Source organism: Hemiscyllium ocellatum, chromosome 21, assembly GCF_020745735.1.
Source record: "Hemiscyllium ocellatum isolate sHemOce1 chromosome 21, sHemOce1.pat.X.cur, whole genome shotgun sequence".
NCBI classification, from domain to species: domain Eukaryota; kingdom Metazoa; phylum Chordata; class Chondrichthyes; order Orectolobiformes; family Hemiscylliidae; genus Hemiscyllium; species Hemiscyllium ocellatum.
In genome coordinates, this window is record NC_083421.1 from 35,652,654 (window position 1) to 35,671,189 (window position 18,536).

General features: G+C 37.9%; 1 protein-coding gene across 3 annotated transcripts in view; it reads right to left on the reverse strand.

The window, feature by feature from the left end:
- Window positions 1-3,184: 3,184 nt before the first annotated feature.
- Window positions 3,185-18,536, reverse strand: part of LOC132825815 (dual specificity testis-specific protein kinase 2-like) — a 99,066-nt gene continuing 83,714 nt past the window's right edge. For 2 of the 3 annotated variants that reach the window (XM_060841322.1, XM_060841321.1), the window contains exons 7-9: window positions 14,471-14,554; window positions 12,407-12,493; window positions 3,185-7,617 (exon numbers count right to left, since the gene is read on the reverse strand). In XM_060841322.1, coding sequence (XP_060697305.1) covers window positions 7,516-7,617; window positions 12,407-12,493; window positions 14,471-14,554 — 273 coding nt within the window. In that variant the 3' untranslated portion in view covers window positions 3,185-7,515. The remainder of the gene's footprint in view (window positions 7,618-12,406; window positions 12,494-14,470; window positions 14,555-18,536) is intronic. The other variant, XM_060841323.1, reaches the window with a different exon arrangement.

Consider the following 18,536-nt stretch of genomic DNA (forward strand, 5'->3'; position numbering starts at 1 on the left):
ATAGTCTTTAAAAATAACTTGATCAATATTGTATATCAATCATTCATTAGAACCTCTTTGTAATAAGAGACTGAATGTTCACCGGTTGTCTATTATGGGTGTGAGCATCAGTAATTTGAATCTTTGTCTTCATATTTATAAAGCCTCATGATACAGGTCACTGAACATGTTGCTATTGGTAACAAGATATCAAAACAGTGCCTGTCATAGAAGATTGAATTATTTGGTGATTTATTGGCCACAGAGGAGTATATACATTAAAATTATTGCTTTTAGTTGCTTTCTTTTAATTTTATTATTTTTATGATGGTCTTGTGCTTTTGATACTGAGGAATGGAATGCTAATTTAATAATTAAATATTTGCAGATTACGTATAACTAGTTTTTAACCTGGCTCCAAATGCATCTTAACCATAGCTCCAGAAGTGTACTTTCACTGGACAGTATCATATTCAATTCCAGTAAGACCATCTGCGTGATTCCCTCTGACTAATCTGTATATTTAAAAAAAGCTTTTAGAAACTGGAGAATTGATTTGTCTTAACCTTCCTGAAGGTTTTGCATTTGCCAAGTGGGTTGGGTTAAAAGCAGGGCTCAGGTCTTTCAAAATTTTTCAATCTTCCAATGAGGTCTTTCACTCCACATGGATAGAGCTGAAGTTCCTCATTTTCCAGATGTGCCCACTGTGGTCAAGTACAATGCCTGTCTGGGATTTTCATCCTTTGCCATTGTGGGATATTGCATCTCTTTGGTGCATTTTTGTCTAGTTGGATGAGCTCAAATGAACTGATCCAAAGAAAGAAAAGATGTGAAATTTTATGCCTCCTGACCATAGAAGTGGGAATGTACCGTAATGAGGTGTCATGTTTGTCACCTACCCATCACTGGCATAACTTTAATCCTTCAACCACCTAAGGCCCTTAAGTGACCAATGAATCTAGGGGCCCACAGAGTGAGGCCACAGAGTGGACATTGACAGCTTTATTTCAAATTTGACAACAGATGGACTTTTCTTAACCTGACTAGAGCTTTAAGAAGGCTGAGTGAGGGAACTGAATTGAACAGGAGGGAAACATCAGTTTCCTGATAACAAGTTACAGGTTCTGTATGAAGTTCTCAGAACCTATTAGGCAGGTCAGCTTTGGAAACTATTTTGCGTTCATAACAAGCCACTCCTTTTTGTAAACATTTGCAGTGTGAAGGGTGAAGCCTGACTGAGCTAACCCAGCTCTGTCATCTGTGGTCTTGCTCATTGCTCTTGAACCCGTATATGGAGTGAAGCCTGACCAGGTCAACAAGCAAGGCAATCACACTGGCAAATGCCAGCAAACCTGATGTGCAGATTAGGTGAAACGGCCATGCTAAATTGCCCATAGTGTTCAGGGATGAGTGGGTTAGGTGCATTAGTCAGGGGAAATGGAAAATAACAGGGATAGGGAATAGGTCTGGGTGGGATACTCTTTGGTTGGTGTGGACCTTTTGGGCCAAATGACCTGTTTCCACACTCTAGGAATTCTATGAATCCAATCTGCATACTTCAGCGATTTTACTTTGAGTTGGATTTCTTGGTTCCTTTCCAGTTTCCTTTAGATGGTGTTTCAACAGAATGTGCTTGTGACTTATTGAGCTTTTCCTTTTTCTCCCTAATTGCTTTGTGTCTCAAAAGAACGTACATTCTCACTGGACGCTTCAGGTTCCTATGGTTGCAAAACTGTAGGCTTAAAGATATCAGTTCCTGTTTTATAGGGAAACTGACCAATTTTCATTAGAACCTGATTGTCTGTATCAATAGTTTGATTCTTGAAAGATGACCGGAACAGCAGCAATATACTTTAGACAGCACGTAAATTGATGGACAAAACGAACCAAAGAACTGTGGATGCTGGAAATCAGAAACAAAATTAGAAATTGGTGGGAAATCTCAGCAGGTCTGGCAGCATCTGTGGACAGAAAGCAGAGTTAACATTTTGGGTCCAGCGACACTTCTACAGAACAAAGAACACAAGAAGAAGGGCCACTGGGCCTAAAATGTTAACCCTGCTCTCTCTCTACATAAGCTGCCAGACCCGATGAGTTTTCCCAGCAATTTTCTGTTTTTGTTTATGGTATAATGATGGGCTTGCAGAGGAAGACCTTGTGAATGGGGACTTTAATGCCACCATGTAATATACTCAGAGGCAGGAGGCTTAGGGGTACAGCTATCTGACTCTAGGTAGAGAGAAAATGAGAAAAATGAAGAGCCATTTCAGACTGCCACCAACAGTCTATAGATGGCCACCAAACATGGAGACATGCAGCTTTCTCGGGAAGAAGTCCTTAATTTTTGGTCACTTCATGGCCCATGAGAAATGTTTCTGATGACAACAGCCACTTCCATGACTGTGTCAACCAAATGCCTGCCCATCTATTTCTCAAAGGCCTGACTACCTGGCCAGGCACTTTGAATGAAAGAACCTATCTGTTCATAGAGGGTCCCTGTGTATGCACATACTCTCTCTTCTTCCTGCAGCCTTAGAAGGAACCACTTCTCTCAGTGACGCTGCCCTCTGATTGGGTCAGCAGCCCCTGGGAGGCAGGCTGTCAACCTCAACTGGACCTGTGCATTTAAATGAATTGGTCACACATTCCAAATTCAATAAAAGGGATTGTTGATCAGGATTTACAGGAAAGACAACATCTACTTCAATTAGCAACAGGAGTGGTGTACTAAGCCCTACAGGTCACACCATTGTATCAGAACTAAGCTTTGGAGTTCTTTTCACTAAACATTTCTCTCCTTCTTCAAGTCTACATTTTTCTTTAGGCTTTTCGTCTCCTCTGATTCAGTATCAATTTTTGGCTGACTGTGATCATGTGACGAGCATTTAATCAATTATTGTATGAGGGGTGCTTCTATAAATACAAGTGTTATTGATTAGAAAATGGACTGCAACCACCATTTACTGGAATGAACCCTGCCCCATGAAAATAATTGCAACAGTACTGGACCTTTTGTTGGCTATATTTTCAAAGTTATTGTGAACATAAACCAGATTTTACTAAAACTATGCAATGATTGTCATATATACATTTGTTCTTTCAATCAATCAATAAATAAACAGAACATACAGAAGCTATAATTTCTTTCATTTTAACTTTATTATTTTTAAAAAGATTATGTGTTGATGGAGTGAGCAACCCTTACGGTCCAGAACAAATCTAGATACTGAAAGTTACAAAAGATAGTTGAGACAGTAAAGTAACATCCATTTTAACAAAATATGTATCAATAAATGTTTTAGTATTAAATAACAGCTAGCTGAAGTTTTCAATTGGAAAAGTCAAATGCAAGGCAAACAGCAGCTGCTTGATGCTGTTCAATTCTGCACAATTGTTTTCAACATTTTAGCACCGTCTATAACCAGCAGGTATTGTTTAAACAACATGCTTTGTGTCAGCATTCACATATTATTTACACAGTATCAGTCCATAATTGTACTGTACATTATATACAATGCTTAAGTAAAAACAAATGTAACAGAAAACAGGTGAGAGTAAGCATTGTGAACAAGGATCATAAAGAATGACTTATTGGGATTCATAGTGAACCAGCAAGTCAAATACACCTTTGCAATGAAATCATGCATTACACAAAAACTGCTGCAATGTAGTACCTTACTTGTTCAACCACATTTCATAGTTGAAATTTTAAACTAGTTTCTAATAGGTCTCATGGCCCTTAATGATTTCATTCAAAAAAAACTCTCTACACATTTTAATTGTACTGTTTCAATAGTCATTAAAGTATTGTTTTATTTAAAAAAGGATGATCCTATTTGGTATGAATTAGCCCAACAAGGCAGCTGGCAAGAAACATATTCCTGGGACTTGATTGATGCTCAGCCAGCAACTTTGGAGAAATGATAGCGACTCTAATTGTCTCTTGCCTGAAAGTTTTTTTTTGAATTTCCTTACCTTCCTGAGAGAAAAAGAGCATAAGCTCTATTCAATAAATCACCCAGACAGCTCAGTCTTAACTAAGAAATTGTAACAATGAGGAGTGAGACAAGCCCGGCCATATTTGGCAGCCTTTGAGACAATGTATCAAACAAATTTTGCCCAAATGGGTAGTTTTGTTTCATTTCTATAATTCAAGAAAAGCCCAGAAGTGCTCATTGGGAAGTTCCAACTTAAGGTTTCTGGTCAAAAATTTCTGATACAAAGAAGATGAATTTAATTGCATTTGGAACTGCCAATGAAATCACATAAATTTCCAAGCATTACAACATCAAAATAGATTGACCACTTTATACAAAAAACACTGGAAATTAAGAAATATGCTACATACCATCCAGTTTCATATTCTATATTATACTAGTGCAATTCATATTACAAATCTACTTTACAATCATACAATATTAAATACTACAAATCTATTTTATAGTTAACATGAGAAACACTTTAAAATGCTTCATTTGTGCTTGTTCTATGGCAGATAGCACGAGGGAAATAGTTCAGTAATAAAAGTGTCAAATCACCTTCAGAGACATGCAAGAAACTGTGCAATAACTGTTTCGCTGTTCACCTACTCCAAAGATTGAACTTGAAAAAGGTCAGCAATGAAAACTGCAGCATCAATTCATCAATAAATACAATAGATGCATCACCCCCATCTTCCCCAAACCAGCAGTAGCAAAGGTTAAAATGAATCAAAGGAAAAAAATGATAATAGTTATATCCTAAACAATATGCACATCAAAAGTGGCATATAGCATTCAAAATTTAGGTACAAACTGCAAAGATTTCCATCACTTTATTGAAGTATTCTGAATTGTGTTTTACAATTCCAAGATGTAACTTAAGAGAACTAAAGGAGAATTTAAACACCATTTCTCCCTTTATATTTTAGCCCAGCTACTAGTAACTTAAACAATATTATGACTGTGTTGATATCTACCTTTACATCTCATCTTCTTTCCAGGACATCCACAGCTCACAGGATAATGATACAAATAGCTGCAGCAACTAAGTGATATTAGCAAACGTAGCACAGACCAAGAACCAAACCTACAGCCTTGCTTGTTTAAACATCAATTTGATTTCGGCATTGCCTTTTAATTGGTTTCCTCGCCAATATATATCCCCTGAGCAACATTCTCCTCCAAAAATAAAGATTCTAATTGGGTCAAATTGGGACAAAATTTCAGCCGAGAGTCAGGAAAGTGACACCTGGAACATTCCCAGCTCCTGACACCACATCACGGTAGTAGTAGTGATGTGAAACCATTCTCAAATATTGCTAATTGGACCAGAGGTGAGTTCAGCACGCAACTGGGGGTACCTCATGCTCTTCCGATGCCAACTTTAGTGGGTCTGATCGAGGCTATGGCAGACAAGAGAGCTGCCCTCATCCCGCCATTCAGCAGAAGAACTCCAACCGGGTCAGATAAGCAGGCATCACTTCAGGTGCTATACATTCCTGTCAAGAGTCCAAACACACTCTCCTCACAAAACCAAGCCCCTCAGCTCCAGCAAGGTAATCCTGTGCCAATGTAAGAGAAACTGAGTTTCAACTCTTCCCCCTTTTGTGCAACATGTTTGCACTGCAGTGCTGGGACTAATACCTCTTCAATGTGTCCCCCATAGTTATACTCAAAAAATGCCCTATACACTCCATGCTCCCCACGCTGGCCATTTGAAAATTTCTATCTACTATGTTCCACACTGTTATTAGTTGCATTAAACAACTAATTTGAGGTTTGTGGATTGCCAGCGCCTTTCACACAACCCCTCCCTTTGAAAATCTAAACATGTTACTCAGGAATCAGTGACGTTTTCCAAGTTCATGATATTCCATGCCCACAAGCACCTGAGCTTATCTACACAGGCTGTTAAAATTCAACCCACTATCTCTGTATGAACTTGCCATGTGCAAGCTTGTTGAGTTTCCTACATTACAACAGTGACTAGACTTCAATAGTGCTTAATTGGCTGTAAAGTATTCTCAGACATCCTTTGGAAGTGATAGGCACTATATAAATGCAAGTTCTTAATAAGTGAATAATCAAAGGTGTTGCTATATCCAACTTCCCCTTTTCTTTTCCAATAGAACCTTGAATAATCAGGTTTATTTTACGATAATGAGTAATTAATTCATTAATGGAATAGATACTAAATACTTTTTGATTATTTATCGGTATGAACATTACTTATAGTACTTGATAAGGTGTGCTCACTAAGTTAAAACTCTTTTTTTTACAATTAGTTATCAAAACATTTTTATCAGAGGGTAATAATTGCAATTATATACACTAGAATGACACTTTAAGTTAGACTTAATCACAATGAGTCAGCCTTTTTTTAAAAAAAATGTAATTCTTGGCTTCTGTTCACTTTTGACGTTTACTGGGGACACAATACTGCCTTCTTCGGTGAATGCGGTACAGTAAATACGAGGCATTATTGGTAAGGCTGGTATAATGTCATTGAAGGACCAATAAAAGTGAATGCAGGAGGAATTTCCTATTCTGGAAAAAGTTTACTAGAATTGGCTTTACTGAGCCTTAGACTGAATTTCCAGTCAATTGATGGATACACTTTTAAGAATTCAGATCAATATTACTGTATCTTTCTCTTACGTGATATGTGGTGAGGCACTTCTATAGATTAAAGCTGATCTTGGTGTTTGATTGGTGACAACTGAGTTGAACCAAGTTGAGTTCATTGAACATTACTGCTAATCTTTGGAAGTCACTTGTCTTGCAGGAAAAATAAAAATTCAAAAACATTGCTTATACAAATTTAATGTGCGATCTTCTCTGTTTCTCTAATGTTTCTTTTAAATTATTCAACATAAGCAACTTACAGAAAATATGTTTAGCATGAGGTGATTTAAAAACATATTGAAGAGCACTACAGAGGAAATTCACTCATGAAAAGGTGTTTCACTGAATGGACTCTTGTTAAAATTTACAGCTCTAGTTTCACAGAAGTTGCATTGCCTGTGAGAACAGTTTTCATGATGTAAAGTCCTTCAAATATAATGGATTGAATAAAAACACTTATCTGCCTAGTAACCCAGATACAGAGTTGTAATGGCAGTTTTCCAACAAATGCTGAAAGTTAAAACCTTGAATTCTGTTTAATGAGGGTGGGATAATCTGGAATTTGAGTAACAATGAAAAATGGGGCGATATCAAATCAGCCATCCATTATACATCTCTTCCCAATTTAATCTCCATTTGTAGAAATAAAAGTCAGTTGAGAGTATAACAGATGGCTGAATCAATATAGCTGATTTAACTTTATAACTCAAAGTCCAAATTGTGCCACTCCCCTATGATCAACAAACTGATGTGTTTAGGCAATGGAGTGTGTCTTTTCACTATCACGTGTGAATAAGCTTTTTCTAATACGTATTCAAGTCCCACATTCAAAGATCCATTTTATCTTCTCTTTGTTAATATACTGTACAAAGATAACAGTGGTTGCTATCAACCAAGTAAGGCCTTGTGGCAGAGTCAAATACTGACAAATTCATACAAGGATCTCATTGTCCTCATTTGGCTCCAAGCTTTCAGCCACATCCTCAAGTTGGTCCAGTAACTCAAGGAAGGACGGTCTCTTGAAGGCATCAATCTATGGGGCAAAAGCAGAAAATATGTTTGGTGGATTCTTCCTGTTTGGGAACATCTTATTTTTTTTTATTTTATAGGAAAAAACACTCACTCTATAGCTAAACTGAGAATACACAAATAAAAATCAGAAAATGCCTGTATTGGCATAAAAACACCACTTTTTTACTTTTACACTGTGGAATTATACTTGAAATAAGTATCTTACTCTGGTCATCAGACTGCTTACTCTTTTCTTCTCCCCTCATTTAAATCAATCAAATAAATTGAAAAAAAAATGTTGAGGCCTCAAATTCCAGCAGGACCCTTCTTCTCATATCCTGCTGAAAAACAAAGACCAATGCATATCTTCACACTGTTTTCTGCTAACCAGCCAATCTTCGATCAATGTTAGTACATTACCCCATTCACCATGTGCTTCTACTTGCATAACCACCTTTTACGTGGCATCTTATTGAATGCTTTCTGAAAATTCAAGTACAATATGTCAAAACCATACCCTGATCCACATAGCAATTACTTCTTCAGTCAAAAATAATTTAATTTTCACAATAATTTGCAGATTCTTTACTTAAGATTTTTTTTCTAAGTGCCCTACTCCTATATTATTGATTGTAATGCTCTCCCTGGTAAGTGAATACCAGTGAAAAGTCTGTACTTTTCTGATTTCTGTTATCCTCCCTTTTTGAATAGATACATCATATTTGCTCCTTTTCAGTCTGACAGAGGAATTCAAGGATATTGTGAATTTTTGAAAATTAATGCCAATACAATTGATTCATTAGCCACCTCCTTTAAGATATTAGGATGAAGTCCATCATAAGACCATAAGACATACGAGCAAAAATTAGGCCATTCTGCCTATCATGTTTGCTCCATCATTCAATCCTGGCTGATATGTTTCTCAAGCCCTTCTCCCGCTTTCTCCCAGTGACCCTTAATACTCAAGAACTATCCATCTCAGTCTTAAATATATTCAATGACCTGGCCTCCATAGCTTTCTGTGGCAATGAATTCCATAGATTCATCACTCTTTGGTTGAAGACGTTTCTCCTTACCTCCATTTGATAAGGTCTTCTCTTTACTCTAATGCTGTTCCCTCGAGTCCTAGTCTCTCTTACCAATGGAAACATCTTCCCAACATCACTCTGCCCAGGGCATTCAATAATCTGTATGCTTCAATTAGATTCCCCCCTCATCCTTCTAAACTCCATTGAATATAGATCCAGAGTCCTCAAATATTCCTCATATGTTTTTCATTCCTGGGACCATCCTCTAAACACGCTCATGGCCAATACATCATTCCTAAGAAATGGGGTCCAAAAACTGTGCATGATTCTCTAGATGTGGTCTGACTAGATCGTTATATAGCTATATATACCTGCTTTAAGGACAAAGAGGTAACTAGGGAGAGATAGAGCCCCTCAAAGATCAGCAAAGCAACTTATATGTGAAGCCATAGGAGATGGGTGAGATACTAAACAAGTATTTTGCATCAGTGTGTACTGTAGAGAATGTGGGGAAATAGATGGCAACATCTTGAAAAATGTCCATATTATAGAGGATGCAGCGCTGGATGTCTTAAAATGCATAAAGGTGAATAAATCCCCAGGACCTGATCAGGTGTACCCTAGAACTCTGTGGGAAGCCAGGGAAGTGATTGCAGGATCCTTTGCTGAGATATTTGGATCATTGGAAGCCACAGGTGAGGTGCTGGAAGACTGGAGCTTGGCTAACATCATGTCATTATTTAAGAAACTTGGTAAAGAAAAGGCAGGGAACTATAGACCGATGAGTCTGACATCGGTGGTGGACACATTGTTGGAGGGAATCCTGAGGGAAGGATTTACATGTATTTGGAAAGGCATGGACTGATTATAGATACTCAATATGGCTTTGTGGGTGGGAAATCATGTCTGACTAACTTGAGAGTTTTTTGAAGAAGTAACAAAGAGGATTGATGAGGGCAAAATGATGGAATGTATCTATGTGGACTTCAGTAGGGCACTCAACAAGGTTCCTCATGGTAGACTGGTTAACAAGGTTAGATCACATTGAACACAGGGAGAATGAGCCATTTGGATATAGAACTGGCTCTAAGGTAGAAGACAGAAGGTGATGGTGGAAGGTTGCTTTTCAGACTGGAGGCTTGTGACCAGTGGTGTGCCACAAGGTTTGATGCTGGATCCACTGCTTTTTGTCATTTATAATAAATTCTTTAGATGTGAATATAGGTATAGTTTAGTAAGTTTACAGATGACACCAAAAGTGGAGATGCAGTGGACAGTGTACCTCAGAGTACAATGGGATCTTAATCAGATGGGCCAATAGGCTGATGAAGTTTAATTTAGATAAATGTGAGGTGCTGCGTTTTGGAAAGGCAAATCAGGGCAAGACTTATACACTTAACAAAGAGACCTTGGAGTTCTGGTTCATAGTTCCTTGAAAGTGGAGCCGCAGGTAGACAGGATAATGAAGAAGACGTTTGGCATGCTTGCCTTCATTGGTCAGTGCATTGAGTACAGAAGTTTAGAGGTCATATTGTAACTGTACAGAACATTGATTAGGTCACTATTAGAATATTGTGAGCAATTCTGGTCTCCCTCCTATAGGAAGGATATCGTGAAACTTGAAAGGGTTCAGATAAGATTTACAAGGGTTGGAAGGCTTGAACTATAGGGAGAGGCTGAATAGACTGGGGCTGTTTTCCCTGGAGCATTGAAGGCTGAGGGGTAACCTTATAGAAGTTTATAAAATCATGAGGGGCATGGATAGAATAAATAGACAAGGTCTTTTCCCTGGAGTATGGGAGTCTAGAACTACAGAGCATACGTTTAGGGTGAGAAGGGAAAAATTTAAAAGGGACGTAAGGGGCAACTTTTTCATGCAGAGGGTGGTGTGTGTATGGAATGAAGTGCCAGAGGAAGTAGAGGAGGTTGGTATAATTACAACATTTAAAAGGCATTTGAATGGGTATATGAATAGAAAGGGTTCAGAGGAATATGGCCAAGTGATGGCAAATGGGACTAGATTAATTTAGTATATCTGGTCGGAAGGGACAAATTGGACCGAAAGGGTCTGTTTCCATGCTGTACAAATCTATGACTCTAATTGTTGCCATGTTTTCATTGGGAGGACTACAGACCCAGATTCATTTTGAATACATTCACAGCATTGATATGTGCTACATGTCTGTCCTTTCCTTCCAGTTCAGTCACCTCGCTCAGTTCTGACACTTTGTAAGGAATCTGAAGTCCAGCCATGACATGTTGATGATAGCTTCATGCATACCTGCCCTCTGGTCTCTTACCTGCCCTACTCACAGTCACACACTGATCATTGACCAAATCAGATGACCCCTAATGCATTGAATCTTAACAGCTGGAATTGTGTCCTGGAACAGAGTGTCTAGGTAACTTTCCCCCGTCATGATGTGCCACAGGAGTCACAAGTTGTTCTCCAGTCCACTGACTTTGAGTGAAATTCCTGTCACAGCAGGCACTTAATACAGACATGCTTGTTCTAGATCACAATGGCATCTAGAAACTCCCACTCGCTGCCATAGTAGTGCATCACATGCCCTGCCATCTTTATTGTGTGTCCAATAATTTATAAATTAAACTAATTTATAATTAACAAGCCCTCCAGTCAGTTTAGTACCATTATTTTAGCAATACTAATTAAGGGGTGACAATTACTGAATAGTTGCAATTTGTTGGACTTTTAAAAAAATCTTCATTCATACCTGTATACACCTTTCCTTAACAATAGTTGCTCACAGCCCAGTTGAACATCAATTTTCTTGCAATCTCACTGTTTGATTGTTCTTTCCCCCCAAATCAGGTGCTCTCCAAAGTTTGCAGATGTTAAACCCAGGTCTCTGCACCTGGGCTTCAACTTACTCCCCATCTCCTCTCTTGCTGCTGTCTTGAAGTTTATCAACATTTTACCATTTGCTGCAGTGACATATTGGCCATGACACTAAGGGTTTCACTAAAAAGAGGTTAGGAGTTAGAGTTAGAATTATTCTGTGAGATTAGTGATAACAGGAACAAATGGCTCATATGGAATTTTGCTGCTGTTTTTACAAGAGCTAATACTTCTGTTTTATCCTTTTGCCTTCACAGTCTATGTAGTAAAAGAAGAGAACTCTAAAGGGATGTTAGAATCCTACAGTGCAGAAGGAAGACATTTAACCTATCAAATCTGCACTGACCCTCCAAAGAGCATTCCACCCTGACCCACTCCATCCCCATAATCCCTCATGAGGCTTTTATCATGGCTAACCCACCTGACCTGCGCATCCCTAGCCAATACAGACAATTTAGATTAGCCAATCCACCTAACCAGCACATCTTTGCACTGTGAGAGGAAACTAGAGCACCTGGAGGAAACCCACGCAGAGACAGGCAAAATGTGAAATTTCCACACAGACAGTCCCCCAAGGGTGTAATCGAACCCAGATCCCTAGCATTGACAGGCAGCAATACTAACTACTGAGCCATTGTGCAATCTATTCTACTTATGATGCTGATTTTGACAACATACCCCATCTGAAATATTTAATTAATGCTCCCTTTCAGATGTTAACCAAACTAACTAGAATATCATTTGTTTCCACGTGCATCAAAATTTGACTCCTCTCTGGATGGACCATTATATTGAAAAAGAATGGTTTATTGATTTTGTTGTGATATAGTTCCTACTACAATCAAGGGTCTATGCAATGTGACCAAGACCAGAGTTAGTGAATCATGTAGAAAGAATGATGGTAAGTCAGAAATACTTCATACCCTACAGCAGTTAACTGTTAATTCCAGGACAGCTTTTGGACAGCCATTCACCATTTCCTTGAATGCTTCAGAGTTGAGTCCATAATCCTAGAAAATGTTTTCAGAAAGAGATTTCAGAATTATGCATGCTCCTGTGCTTGCCAAGTTGAACCATGGTATAACAGTAATGTTTTTAAATTGTATCATTGAGTATCAGCCAGTACATTTACAATTAAATGCTAATTTGGTTACTATATAGCATCATACATTTTCATAATCAATAATTTCAGTAAACCTTTAATAATATAACATATATAGTATACAGATGTATACTATACAGAAAAAAGTAAATATATTGTATTAACAATTTATATTCACTGTCACTATGAGAAATTATGGAGTGGATTTTAGTGGTCCAAATAAGATGATAGCATTCGCCACCACCCCTAGAAAGAGGCTCAGAGAGATTCAGTGATCTGCATGGCATGGATTTCACTTTTCCTCTTGTTAATTTCATTACAGTATCAGCTGTCAGGATCTCTACTAAACAATGACAATGAAGTCATCAAGCAGCTAAGTACTGAAATATTTAAAAACAGCAAACTAAGGACAAACACTGTCACTTTTAATTAATTTCACAGAAAGTGAAATAAAGATTTAGCCGTACACATAGAATTATGGTCAAAACTAAAAGATCATCGACAAACTTGTAAAGTATTTTAAAATTCATTTGTGTTTCATTACTATTTGACTTTCTAGCAATATAAAATTAGTTTTCCAGGACCGCAGAGATTGTTCAGCAGAGATTTTGACTGAGTATTAAACATCCAGTTACACCTCAATCAACAAAGCACAATCTTTAGACAGTTACTGTGCTGAGATAAACTGCACAAAATGTGGAAGCTCCCATTGAACCAAATTATTTTGAAGATTTCCATTTCTGAGAACTTCACCAGCACACTCTGTGGAAGAGTAGTGAATCAACGAAAACATCTTCTGAATTTCCGTGTCTAATTACACATCTGCTCTCACCAGAAGTTCCAGTCAGTTTCACAGAATAATGATGGGTGAACACTGACAGTGTCATGACTTATAATTACAGTGATTACACCTCACAAGTACTTTTATCATTTAAAAGCATTTTAGGACATTGAGGTCCTGAAAGACAATATATAAATGTACGTCTGCTTCTCTTTCTTCTTTGCTACTTTCCTTACTATTACTACTGGAAAATATGGTGCAATGTCAAAGAAACCGTGCTTCAAGACCCCTCTTACAAATTCACAATAAAACTGTTGAGGTCTGTCTATATGAACATCTAAACTCGTCACTTGTTGCAGTCTTTCCTACAATCAATAGAAAACACAAAGACATGCAGAAAAAAATGCATCTGTATGTTTTTTGGGACAGCAGTAATACAAAGGGACCTTATTGCTCATTTTAAGCTTGTTAATACATGCAGTGCAAAAGACACTGTTCGCTTTTCTCTTAGATATTCACGGTAGACAATGTGACTTGGTTAATACTGATTTGCTTTAGAATTTGTTACAAATGTGTGATTATTCATTCTTCCATATCCATGTAAGATGTTATCTCATTTTGAATTCTGGTGTCAAATCAAAGATTGACACTAAGTTTGAAAGTTTGATGTTTAGAATTCCCATTTATCTTCTCTCACTTATCATTTAATTAATCCTGTCTGCTGATGGTTCGGTAATTGGCTTTCTGCGACTGTGAATCTGGGAGGACTGTATGAATTATAAACAGGTTTATATTATAATGTTTAAGGAGTGAATTCTATGCTCATGTAAAATGGAAATGAAACAAAAGCAAAAGATTTTGCTGCTGACTTGCACGACTCACCCAGGCTGAATGATTCTGTGAGGTGTTTGTATCAGGCTTTATATTCAACGAAAAGAGTTCAGCCATTCCAAAGTTTCAATGGTATAAAAGATAAATTTATGATTAAGGTTTGGAATTGATCCCATTATGCCTAAAATGACTCCACCATCTGGTTTCATATTACTACTGTCCCGCTTGCCTTTGGGTCAAGTGCCAGACTGGTGACCAGTCATTTATAGCTACCTGTGTCCTGGGAAGAAATTCAGGATCAGCGGTGACTCTGCCAAGTATTTCACACAATACTATACCAAAGGAGAAAACATCAACCTGAAAGATATGTAGCCATTAAGAACAACTGTCAGTTCAATGCCTGATTTGATACTAAACAATGACATACCTTTAAAAACAATAACATTAGTTGATAAATGAGACCTTGGAATTTAAACCGGTCAACAATATACCTCCACATATCATAAATCAGTCAAAACCATTGGATTTATAGGACAAAGAAATCTGGGTAAAAGTCAAACATAATTCATAGGTTTTACATTCGGCATAGCTACTGTTTTATAGACTCTCTGAATAAGTATATTCCCTACCAAATGGTGTAATCCTATAGTTCATGCTAAAAATGAAATCTCCTCAGAGTTCCGATGCTATTTTCCCATTTTAGTACTAATGGTAAGAGTTACATAACTAGAATGTGATATAAATGGAGATGCATATCTGCTGTTTATAAATGCCAGTTATGAATTAAATTTAGTTTACATTCATGGTGTGTATCAACTCTGTACTTGAAAACATCCACTATCCTGAAGAAACCAAATTCTAAATTTCTCTTGCTGTTGACTTTATATTCGGCTTCTGTCTTCATAAGTTTAAAGTAATAACCAACCTCTTTATGACTTGCAGCCAGTGAAATAAATTGAAATTGTGAATTGAACAGAAGCAAATTCTGAGCCATCAGATCACTATCGAATTAGAATAAACTCTTTAATTAAACAGAAGAATGGGAATGGACCATGCATTCCCTTGCCCCTATTCTATCATTCAATTAAACGAAATCACAATTGATTAGTACTTCAAAATTTGCTTCAATTCAATATCCTTAATAGATTTGCCTAACAAAATTTACTCATCTCAGTCACAGGGCTTTGCTGTGGCTAACATCATGGGCTTATCTTCAGCTGTTTCATCATTAACCTTCCCTTCATTTTGAGGTCAGAAGTGGGGATGTTCACTGATAATGAAACAACTTCAATATCATTCACACACTTCCAATATGACATAAGATATAAAAGCAGTCCTTATCTATTTGCAGTGAGACCTGGAAAACATCCAGGTTTGGGGATTTACAAGCACTATCAGCCATGTTACTGCCAGGCAATGACCATATTCAACAAGACAGAATTGAACCATCTCCTGTTAACATTCAATGGCAATACTATCACTGAATCAACTTATACTATCATCAAACTGTGAGTTTACCATTGACCATAAACTTAACTGGATTAGCAATATAACTACTGTAGCTACACAAATAGGTCAGAGACTGGGTTTTCTATCACAAGGAATTCAGCTCCTGACTCCCTAGAATCTGCCTACCATCTACAAGATTCATGTATCAGAGAGCTAGAATAATATGGATAAGTGCAGCCCCTACAATTCAAAAGGCTTAACACAAAGGCAACTCATTTGATAAGGATCGTCTCCATCCAGTATATTAAAAATTCATTCCCATTCTCACAATGCACATTGGCAGCAATGTGTACCATCTACAGGATGTGCTGCAGCAACTCACCAAGGCTCCTTGGACAATACTTTCCAAATCCACAACTTCTATCACCTAAAAGGACAAGAGTGGCAGGTGCTTGGGAATACCACCACCTTCAAGACTCCCTTCCAATTACCCATCATCCTGACTGGGAACTGTTTTGCTGTTCCTTTGTGGTCAGTATAACAAATCGTGGAATTCCTGACTGGACAGCAGTGTGGGTGCACCTATACCATATGGACTGAAGAGTTTATGGAAATTGGCTCATGGAAAATGAACCACCACTATCTCAAGGGCAATTTCAGATGGACAACAAATGCTGGCTGCCCACACAGCGACCCCTACCTGCCCAGCTCACCTTTGAAGATTTCAATAGACCCAGCATTCGCAGTTTTTCAGGAGCGAGAACTCTGGATTTACATTGTCATTTACATGAAAGATTGCTTTCTGATTTCTAGATGACGTAGCTCTCATTATGTCCATGCACTCAGTATCTCTCCCACCATAAGAAATAGTTTCAAATAGTTGCCACTTGGCACTGTATCAACTCCTCTAATTGTTTTAATGCCTGTAATAAATCACTGGCCCCACCCCACACCCCATAACCTAAAGGAATGCAAATTAGCTTTATGCAATTTGTCACCTTAATTCAACACTTTAAGGTCTGATTTTGGTGAAACTGCACTGCCCCCTTCCAAAGTTCTGCTGAAGTTCAAAACTAATACACTGTAACAGGTAATGTTTTGTTTAAATGAACTCAAATTTCATACTGGCCAGGGTGGGATTTGAAGTCATGCCCTCGGAATATTAGTTTGGTCCAGTGACATTGCCACTATGCAATCATTTCTCCATTATGGCTTTCTCATGTTAAACTCTGTCAGCCGCAAGTATATGAATAGGAAATGATTTGGAGATGCATAGGAAAGGTTTAGAGGGATATGGGCCAGGAGCAGGCAGGTTTAGTTTGGAATTATGTTCGACATGGACTGGTTGGACCGAAAAGTCTGTTTTCATGCTGTGGGACTCTGAATGCTTTGAATGTCTAAATGCAATTCCAAGTCTGCTTTCTAGACTCCCAGTTTCAGCCAAGCCTGAACGAGGGTGAAAATCTGCTGGTTTGTCTGTGAGTTCCACAATCAATGGTTAAATTTCCATAAGACCATAAGACATAAGACAGAGGAGTTGATGTAAGGCCATTTAGCCCATCAAGTCCACTCCGCCATTTAATCATGGCGAAATTTCCTGAGTGTGTGAATCTTAATGCAGTGTATCCCTATTAAAGCCCTTACTTTGTGTTACATATGGCAGAATTATCAATCAGTTTAAAATAAAATTAATAGCTGTGTTCTAATGCTGTGGACAAGAATACATGAGAAAACATTAAGTTATATTGCACACAAATGAAATTAAAGCTCCCAGTGGAGAAAACTATGACAGCATTGATAAAATCTTCTTAATTAAGTCCTTCGTGGTCACAATGAAACATGGTCAATATTAAACTTATAATGAGATTTAATTCAATAGAAAAAAGGTTAGTAACCAAAATTGGCCACACGAAAGGAAACTATGATACAAGTGATCCATAATGTTTAATCTTTATTGAACATAGGCCCAGACCCTCATTGAATAAAGAGTTACTCATTAACGATTTGCACGTTTTTTTGTTGGCTTAGAATATATTTAGTAGGTCCCTTATAGGCTCAGATATTATAAGCATCTGGATCACTAGTCCATGAATGTTGGCAGCTTGTGGCATCAATAGCAATTCAAGTCAATTATTTTTATCATTCTTTCGGGATGGAAGGTTTCATGGGAGGGCTGGTTTCAATCTACTTCTTGAACCACTGTATCCATGTGGTGATGGCGTTCCCACTATATCAGGGCCAAGGAATTTCCCGAATTTTGATCCTATTATAGCAACTTAGGTCCAAGCCAGGATTGCAGGTGACTTGAAAGTGGTGATATTCTTCCAGATGTAAGAGGTCATGGGTTTGGGTGCTGATACCAAAGAAGCCATGGCAAGTTGCGGCAATGCTTTCTATAGATGGTATATGCAGTAGGTCTGCTGTTACACACGGATAGGAAAGAATTTGAAGTTTAAGGTCCCAAATGGGCTGATAATCAGGTAGACTACTTCTTCCTTTTATTCAATATTAAAAACACACCTTTTTGTGCAGCAGGGGTGCGCTCTCTGAACAATCATTCACCTCCTGGGCAGATCACTGCCACAAAGCCAATGAAATAAGCAGTTCAATATTCATCAGTTTCAATGGAAGCACCATCCATGGGGTTGGCAACTCATAAAACAGATCATAATATGGTCTGATGCCTAAGTCCAGGCCAGCTTTAGGTTTCTTAGTTAATGCTGTGACAAGTCTTCACCTACGACAGGCAAAGCTTAATCTCCAATGTATTCCATCCCAAAATGACCATCGTTTACACTAAACAAGGGTATGGTAGGATCCTTTTTTAATGTTTTATTTGGAAAACCTTTTAAAACTAAGCATTCAGACAAATCTTTACCCTGATGTCGTG